The 10,069-nt window shown below is 32.7% G+C and overlaps 1 protein-coding gene across 1 annotated transcript; it reads left to right on the top strand.

The window, feature by feature from the left end:
- The first annotated feature begins 791 nt into the window (after positions 1–791).
- LOC120352613 lies at positions 792–9,537 on the top strand. Its single transcript, XM_039433844.1, has 3 exons — positions 792–816; positions 3,358–3,475; positions 9,011–9,537. Exons 2-3 carry the CDS (start codon positions 3,364–3,366, stop codon positions 9,409–9,411), a joined length of 513 nt encoding a protein of 170 aa, XP_039289778.1. The 5' UTR covers positions 792–816; positions 3,358–3,363; the 3' UTR covers positions 9,412–9,537.
- Positions 9,538–10,069: the final 532 nt, after the last annotated feature.

Below are 10,069 nucleotides of genomic sequence, written 5' to 3'. Positions count from 1 at the left end.
GATAGAGTGAGAGAGAGTGATGAAGTTGGAAAAATTACGAAAGGTGAAACGAAGTTATGGATTAAATTAAATTTGCTTGGAGGGCAAATTGGAAAGGCACTTTTTCAACTTTATATCCGTTTATATTCCTCGAACTTCACTTCCATAATGTAAGGATTATTATTTTATTAATTCCATTTTATCGAGACATTTTCTTTTCCCTCTTATTACTTTTTCACGAGAATCATTCATTTTTAGTAATTTGAGAAATGTCAATTATCACTTAAAATATATGCATTCAGGGCTACTCATATTTATTTATAATTTTTTTTAAAACCTGAAGATGCTGTGGGTCACTGAAACTATCTGTTATAATTTGTGTTTTTAATCTACCATTTTATTAATTCCAAAGTATGGGTACTATAGTTCTATTTTATGAATAAAGTCAATTATCACATTGATTCAATTCTAGAAAAAATACAGTGATATCATCACTAAATTGGATCTCATTTTCTCAGACTAATATTTAAGGTGATTTGAAAATATATCTTCCAACCTACAATATTCTCATTCCATTTTAAAATCAAGATTAAGTTGCCAAGGCTGTGCAACCAATCTACTTTATCAGATAAACGTTAAAACCAAATTTTCCTGGATCGAATAATGAGATAATTCTTGATAGTGGAATTCTAGTTACAGGAAGATGTGGTTAATATTTTCTAGTTTCTTTTCTATTCTATTTTGACACTTGCTGTATTATTTGTGGAGTCTGGAAGGTGAAGACATATTTTTAGATATAATACCCTGCATGAGATCAAAGCCATCAACTTTTTCAAAGTGAGATACATTTGTTGGAGATTGAGTAAGTTTTCTCAAGATCTATTTTAATGAATCTTGTAGAAATATCTATTTCAGAGTTGACTGTCATTTTCGTTGATATTTTCTGTTTTATTGGTATGTCATTTCTACTTGAGTTTACATAGTATACTCAAGCTTTATATTATCACAGAGAAACAATAGCGTAAGTAGATATCCCATGGTATAGGGCGTTTATGTCGCAACTTTTACTGTTATCTTAAGCCGATAGTCCATGTAATTATGTCCATGTAATTCACTTTCCCGTGAAGCTGTGTGACACTGGTAGTCTCTCATATTGTGCCGTTCATACACTCTCACCCCAACAAAACAGTAAAAATCGACAATAATCAACAGTAATCGGCTTGAGATAACAGTAAAAGTTGCGTCATAAACGTTTTATACCATGGGATAACTACTTACGCTATTGTTTCTCTATGATATTATAAAGCTTGTGTTAAATTCAGAGGTATAGTTTCGATGGATTTGGGATAATGCTATTGCCAGCATTATGATGATATCAATAATATTTTGCAAAATATTCTTCATAATATAGCTCACCACTCCAATCATTCAAAGACTTGAATAAGAATATTAACTTTTTGTATTTGTATTATGAATATGTATTCATACTTCAACATAATATATTATCAGCATAGACTACAGAAAGCTCAATGAGGGTTGAATTTAGGAATTTGGCACCCCCAGGCTCAATATCGGCTCCGACTTTAGTTGGAGTTACTCTCCTCTAAAACATATTTTTGGAATCTATAGAAGGCCTATTATGTTAACTGATTGGACACCAAATCACGAAGTAGCTCCATCTTCTACTTTAGCTTCAATGATTCGATTGGTTTCCAACGATTTCTGTCGAGAGCTGTACTTTTCAGTTGGATGTAGCTCTGGATTTCTAGACATTTTGGTAACTTGCTTCAGATATTGTAGCCGGGGTCTTCCACAAGCCCTTTGTCTAATTATTATACCTTCCAGTATTCTGAACGTGAATTCGTTGTGTCTAAATACATGGCCAAGCCAAGAATGCCAGAAGAGATCGTTTTTCTTCAACCCTTTGAAATACTTCTTCATCAGTAACTCTATAATTATTGCAATTATTCAGCAGATTATACAGGTTTATTCACTCAAGACTACTTTGTTCAATCTTGAATTATAGGTTAGAATTTAGCAAAAAAATTGAGAATTTTAGAGAAAAATATTCTAGCTGAGAAAGCAGGCAGAACTAACTGAAGACACAAACATATAGGACTGGCTTTGCTAATGCAACCAGAATAATCCAAATCCAACGATAATATTGGAGAATGACTCTCATGTAGCATCCTCAAGCTGCTCGCTTCCCATTGGTTGTTAGCTGTGAAGGTAAAATGGCGACTCACCAACCCATTGACCAATCAGACAGCCAGCTCGTTTTGGTGGCGTGGACATTCAATTCAGTCACTGCTACATTAATTCAAGTTACTTCCCTGGCAATTATCGTTTCAACTTCCCTGTTTTCAACTATAAGGAGCAATGAAAGAGTTATTTATTTCACTTGAATTTATCAACCTGATTCAACTCTATTGAACTCTATTCAAATAAATTTATTTGCCGAATATTTGTTTATTGGTTTTATGATATTTATATTTATTTATACATATGACAATTTCACTGAGTTTAACAAGACTCATAGTGGTACAAAAACAAAATAGCACTGTACATGAATTAAACTATAAGTGGTTATTATTGTAAAACATAAATTATAATAGATGAGCACAGTAAAAATTAATGTAGATTACTACAAAACAATATAGAAATAGAAAAAATAAGAAGAAAAAAGTCATGCAGTTCGTGAACCATGCGAAAATCATTATCTACATTTCTTAAGTAAGAACAGATGGAATTAAATAGAGAATGCATTGCATTCTCTATTTAATTCATCTGTATCTGGTTGGCCGCTATGGTTTCGTATAAATGAGCGCTTCTATCCAGAGATTGTCAGTTTGGTGTAAGGGTAAGCATTCCTGACTAGCAATGGGAGGTACCGGCTTCGATTCCCGGGATGGCAACTAATTTTTGGATAGTAGGTCTGTTCTCATCGAATGTCCATCTAGCTGTTAACCCTGTTGGTCAATGTCTGCAGATCAGGGGTCTTCGGGGTGATTTGCTTTTTCTCCTCCTCGCTACTACCAGCCATAAGTCACTACCCAGAAGCAAGATATCAGCTATCGATTCAAATACGATTCTAGTTGGCATTCAACCATTGATAATTTTACTCAACTTCCTATTTGACTTTTCTTCTGTTCAAACTTGTTATTCAACTTTACTATTTATCGTAGTTATTTATGTCTATTTATTCAGTTTGTTTGCTGATGTATCTTCAGTTTTGAAGCTGCTACTTGATATAATTATTTATTTATTAGGTTAGCACAAACAATACAATGATTGGAAAAGAAAAAACAGGCTATTGCCCAAAAATTTCACAATAAGATTGTATCTAAATTATATTATTTTGAGCTTTCTATGTTCTAGGTAAACATGGATCTTCGGACAATCATCGCCAGCTGCCTGATTCCGGTTCTGTTTGGATTTTTAGCCGAAGCGATTCCTCCCCACTACTATTCGCAATCACCTGCAGCCTTGCCAACTAGTAAGAAAAAATTACTCAAGTTTTTTAGGTGATAGTAAAGTTACCCTGAGGTTTTTGGGTAGCCTATTAACTATGCAGTTAACGTTATTATAAGTGGTTGAGAAATCGAGTCAAGTCCAATAAATTTGAAGCTTTTGCCCCCACTATTATCCTAGTTTGAGTCTTTCAGCTTCAAAGAACAATATTACAAACAATTATTCAAGATTTTTTTTTGGTAATATTAATGTATCCTGGAGTTTTAAGGTAGCCTATTAAATGCAGTAAACGTTATTAGGACTGGTTGAGAAATCGATAAAAGTCCAATAAATTTGAAGCTTTTGCTTCTACTATTATTCTAGTTTGAGTCCTTCAGCTTCGAAGAACAATTATTACAAACAATTACTCAATATTTTTTGGTGATAATAATGTATCATGGGGCTTTATGGTAACCTAGTAACTGGAAAATGAATGTTATTATGAGTGGTTGAGAAATCGAGACAAGTCCAATGAATTTGAAGCTTTTTCCCCCACTATTATTTTAGTTTGAGTCCTTCAGCTTCGAAGAACAAAATTACAAACAATTACTGAATATTTTTTGGTGATAATAATGTATCATAGGGCTTTATGGTAGCCTTGTAACTGAAAAATAAACGTTATTATGAGTGGTTAAGAAATCGAGTCGTGTCCAATTAATTTGAAGATTTTGCTTCCACTATCATCTGTCATGATAAATTTGAGTCCTTCAGTTTCAAAGAGCAGGAATATCTGTGAGAGACTCTCCAATAAAGAGAATAATTGAACACTGTATTCAAAGGTGTTATTATTTAGTATTTTCTTGATGAATAGTAACACAATGTACCGTATGTTTTTTGTGTAGAATAAAATTAAATATATATTTTTTATTTCAAATAAATCAAGTTTACTCAATAACAGAATCGATATTTACAATCATACACAAAAAAAACATTAATATATGATCATTGGATACATTTCATAACGTGAATACTATCAAAGGAAGAAAAATATTTGAAACATATTTATTATTCATCAATAAAAGACAAATAATCCACCCATGACTGGGAGAGAGACAAAGGCTCAGCCCAATCTGCTCTTCTCACAAAATTTTGCAAAATTGAAATTTCCAAAAGATGACGATTCATTTTTAAATGTGCCGATGATGATTCTAGGCTTGTATTCATGTAACTCATTGAACTGAAATACATTACATTTTCTATTCACGTGTTATTCCTATTCGGGAGTTGGGACTACTTTTAAATGATTATTAGGCTATAACAATATAGATAATAAATTTTTATAATTGCATATAAAACGCGACGTAAAATCAAATCGGGCCTCACTCCTAACACTCAATTGATGTATACTCAGGGATCTTGTAGAGATACAATATCTAACATTCAACATGAGTGTAATAAACTACTGTATTATAATAAAAAATTCAAAGTAAAGCTTGATTACCTACGTTTTGGACATACTTCTATCAAAATTCGGAAAGGGAAGAGTTTTGGGTAGGCCTGTGGACCTTTTCTTATCATATATTATCTGATTTGTGTATTATCAAATGTGAATAAATTATCAAATAGCATAGATTTCGTATTATAATAAGTGTTAGAGCATACGCAGGCCTACTATCACTCGGGGTTATTTATTTATTGATATACATATACATAAAAGGCTCACAGACAATACCATGAAGAGCCTTTTTTACACAATAATAGATAACCATACTACATAATATAAAAACTTAAAAGATGAAAAATATTATGGAAAAATAAAGAAGAGAATAAGATAAAAAGTAAATCAAAAATTGAAATAATAATAAAGATAAAGAAAACAAAAAGAGTTTCGCAGAGCTCATAACATTTCATGACTCAACGAGCTACAAGATAACTTCATTTCACAATTTTTCTTAAAGATATTAAATGAGTTCGAAAACGGATCTATAGTTCATTCAAAGTATTATATAATCTGGGACTTTTAATAAGAAATGAATTATAGTGATGAGTAGTTCTCACAAAAGGGATGTAGAACAATATATTTTTTCTAGGCCTAGCATAAGGTACATTGAAATTCAATAAATTTATGAATGATGGAATATGAACTTTATGATTTAAAATGTTGAATAATAGCAATAGAGCATTTACAGATCTGCGTAATTCTAGAGAGTGCACTTTAAATATCGATCTTAACTCACTAGTTGGAAAATTAAAGGGACAAAAGCAATTAAATTTTTTTATGTATAAATATAAATGTCTCAGAATTCTATTTTGAATTTTTTCAATTTCATGAATGTCTGTCACATTATAAGGCCCCCAAACTACTGCAGCATATTCAAGTTTACTGCGAACTAGTGCATTGAATAGTGCACTGAGTGTTCCCTGAGTTGATAAGATAGACTATAACTCTGAGCACTGAGTGATAGGCCTAGCATAGCCGTACCTACAATTATAATTTCACATAGCATAGATAACATCTATAATATTAGCTCTTTCGTTATTAGAGGTCATATACAGTAGATTGCTTTGTACATTCAATAGATCGCTAGTGAAGTTCATCAATGATGATACAAATAGGAAAATGCATCAAAAACGAATGTTACTCGTATTATATTCGTTGTGGTTGAATAAGGGAAATACTCGCTGTCTGCTAAATACAATGTGATTCGAATAAATGATTCATTTATTATAATTATTGCAATCCTCTCATAAATTATCGAAATGTATTCTAATCACCTTGGTTGTTTGTAATCAAATCCAAGTCTTGCTTCGTATTGGATTACTGTTTAAAATTTGACTTAGAATGATTACTTTGAGAATCTTCTTTTTAAAACCATAATTAATTCTAGCTGATATATTCTTGGACTAAAATTTAACTTGAACTTTTTGCAGTAGAAACACATAACCTACTTTTTTGGACATGTATTAATATAATAAAAATTTGGGAATGGAATAGTTTCGGGCCAAGCCTGTTGTTCCTTCTCAATCATAATTATATTATTTGTGATTGTATCAACAAATAAATAAATATATTTATTATTTTAATGATTCACACCTGATATTATTGATCAGAAATTGAATAGAAAAACATGATTTTATCAAAACGACTAATTTATGAGAACAATACCAGATACTAGTATCGGTTGTTACAACATTATCAAGTCAATCTGTAGTAAACTGAAAGCTTGAACATGGAACAGAATATGAACGGATAAAGCGCTACGATTGGCTAAGCTTTTGACCAATGGAGGTCAAGCACTACTGTCATTGGCCGAGACTAGCACGCCCAAGTATTTCAAATATGGTCAATGAGCTTCACATACTGTTCGAGAACAACTCAGGGAATATAAGTGTAGAACATAATTATTCACATAGACGATTATTTGTTAGAATAGATGATACAAGACTATGGATAATTTAAGAAAATATTTTAAATGGGAAAAAATCACGAGATTCTTTTGTTTTGTTCTACTTCTACTTCCCAGGTGGTAAAAGAATTCATGAATTTTTCAGAATAAATAATGATTGTCTAATATGGATAATTCAAGAAAATATATAAAATTAATGGGAAAAATCACATAATTATTTTGTTTTGTTTTACTTCTACTTCCGAGGTGATAAACAGGAGTTCATGAGTAACCAAAACATAATAGCATTTCTCAAAGAATATTGAAAAGTTGGAACAATAATCAACTAATTGACAACAAATCACAAAGCACCGTAAATCTAAAAAAAAATGATATTCACAAATTTCAGTAAACAGATATCATACTCTGTGAAGCTTTGGAATTTGGATAGAGATCTTCGGTAACTTGTACATTTTGCAAATTTTTAGGTCCTACGTTGAAATTATTTTTACTACATTACAATATAAGTAGAAAAATAAAATAGAACATGAAGGAACGGTGTAGGTAGAGTTAATCAGAGAAGATAGCTAAAATGTCTCCACTACCTTCTACCCTTACTTTGTCTCTCCTACATGTTCTGGAAATTTGAATACATGCATAGTCTCCAAAACTCTCAACTACCTTCTCTGATAATAGTCCAGTCAAATGGTTGTTTTTCAGGAAACAGCCCCAGAAGAATTCTTCTCGACGGTTCTATATGTATTTTGGGGTGCTGAATTCGAATCTAAAATTTGCTGACACGCCAGAGGGCGCTTCACTCCCGAAATCCTCAAAAACTCCCAAATACCCCCAAAATTTCGGACTTTTTCCAATTTTTGTGAATTTTGGGGGTGTAGCCGCCCTCTAGCGTGTCAGCAAATTTCAGATTCGAATTCAGCACCCCAAAACACATATAGAACCGTCGAGAAAAAATCTTTCGGGGCTGTTTCCTTAAAAACGACCTTTGACTGGACTATACACTCTACCACAAAATAAAGGAGTAATCTTTGCTGTATTTCAAACGTTGTTCACTTCAATCCTACATTTGTGCTCCAACATGTTCTGACAAACTTAAATACATGCATTATCTCCAAAACTCCCAGCTACTTTCTCTGATGTTTTGAAGGGACAGATTCAAAGATCCAAAGGTTCAAAGAACCTCAAACGGCAACTGAAGCTTATTATGTGTCTAGTTTCTCTGATACACTCTACCGTAATACTAGTAGTTCTGTGAACAGTAGACCTCACGAAGTATTATCATCCACAAGTACCTGATTGAAACTATGGACCTTATGGAAATACAGCAATAGACTGGCTTCTCCACACATCTGTGTAATCACAATCATGTCAATTGATTTATGATGAATAATTCTATAGTCGATTTTTACTCTAATATTGGCGTATGAAGGAGGCTCCTTTTTCCTTTTATATTATCCTTGAAATGCAAAATTTCCAAAAACCTTGTAAATACGTCGACGCGCAATAAAAAAAGGAACATACCTGTCAAATTTCTTGAAAATCTATTACCCGCGTTCCTCCGTAAATGCGCAACATATAAACATTCAAACGTTCAAACATTAAGAGAAATGCCAAACCGTCGACTTGAATCTTAGACCTCACTTCGCACGGTCAATTAGATAGTTTACAATTACATACTAGTAGTTCTGTGAACAGTTGACCTGTAAGTTACATTGACCTGTTGTCATGTTTTCTCAAAAATTAATAAATAATTGATCAATTTAAAATGTCTAGAAAACATCCTAAATAAACAATGAAAGAGTGAGTATTTTATGTTGTCCTTCACTCATTTTATACTTTTACTACTCGTTCTCAACTTTGTGACTCTACATTTGTCGCGTCGACTCTCAGCTGTGGTTTTGAAAATCAAGTATCACATTGAAAGTGTTACATTACAATATAAAGAAGTACTCTCTGTTATTTTATTTTCGTTGTATACATCTTGTTCTCCACTTTGTGACTACCATTGACACTTTGCTATGTTTTGAAAATCAACTGTCACATGATATATATATATTATGTGTTACATTGCAAGAATCACAAATACTCTTCTCTGCTCATTGATTGGAGTTATTGAGCAAAAACACGTGATTTATGATTTCTTACTATTGGAGAACAGTATACTCTGTGTGTTGCAGGTGATGATGATACACTTCAGGGAATGTTTGGGTCGTTTGAAGAGCCCAAATCATCTGAATACGATGGTAATCACAAATCTGAAAACTCGTACAAAAATCCTGAAGCTTCAGAATGGCTGGAAGAGAATGGAAACAAGGAACAGAATGGAATTAACAGAAAAGGAATTCCAGAATGGCAGGATCTGATTGATAACAATGAAGAACTGATGTTGGGGGGAAACCAAAATGCGGTGGCAACGCTGAGACATCGTACCGAAATGGGAGGCAAACTTGTAACGTGTCGTAGAGGTTTCGTATACGATCCGCACGTAGAAAGATGCCGGAGAAAGTCAAATGCTCATAGATATGGTCATCGTCGTTCCAGACCATTGTGGCTCTATTACTTACAACGTGTTGAATGAGTTGATTTTCCATAATTATTCGTTTCACAAACTCAGGTTTTCTTGAATCCATGACACAATTCCCATGAAACCGTTACACCATCATAGAAGAATAAATATGAGGATTAATTCATTTTTCCTCCACCTACTGGCTAAAGTACTTACTTTACTCCCTGAAACATAATACTAAAGTGTCACTTTTTCGCTCTCGGTAGTAAAAAACAGAAAAACTCCCTAGGGAGTAAAAGTGACTCCATTTAAATAACATGGGAAGCATCTCTATTTTAAAAACGTACATTATAATAGGTTAGAAGGTCTAAGCTCAGATGAGAAAGCATAAAGAGGTGTCTGTCATTGAGTCAACTGAATTCAATACCACAACCAGAAATTTGATCAACTCATGAAATATATGTTTGTATGATATTATATTCTTAATATTAGTAGACGATAAAAATTTATACAATTTTTAAAATATCTTATTCTATTCAAAATACCAGCCAACAAATATTTTTGATCTGCAATTCAAATCTGAACCGCGTGATCTGGAGTCAGCCATTTTTGGTAGACACCCAGCTGTTATAATTGCTACAACTTTTGCTAGATAGTGCAATCGGCAGTGCCAATCAGACGGCCGGTTTTTAGGTTTTAGATTTTAGGTTATGTTGTTAGGAAACATTGT

This window comes from Nilaparvata lugens, chromosome 8 (genome assembly GCF_014356525.2).
Source record: "Nilaparvata lugens isolate BPH chromosome 8, ASM1435652v1, whole genome shotgun sequence".
Taxonomy (NCBI): Eukaryota; Metazoa; Arthropoda; class Insecta; order Hemiptera; family Delphacidae; genus Nilaparvata; species Nilaparvata lugens.
The sequence above is the reverse complement of the archived record's forward strand: the minus strand, read 5'-3'. Positions and strand labels throughout refer to the sequence as shown.

Bases quoted from the DNA above. Each gene is read 5' to 3' on its own strand.
- LOC120352613 (XM_039433844.1), top strand. From the start codon at position 3,364: ATGGATCTTCGGACAATCATCGCCAGCTGCCTGATTCCGGTTCTGTTT. The intron at 3,476-9,010 runs GTAAGAAAAAAT...TGTGTGTTGCAG, and splicing joins ACCTGCAGCCTTGCCAACTA to GTGATGATGATACACTTCAG.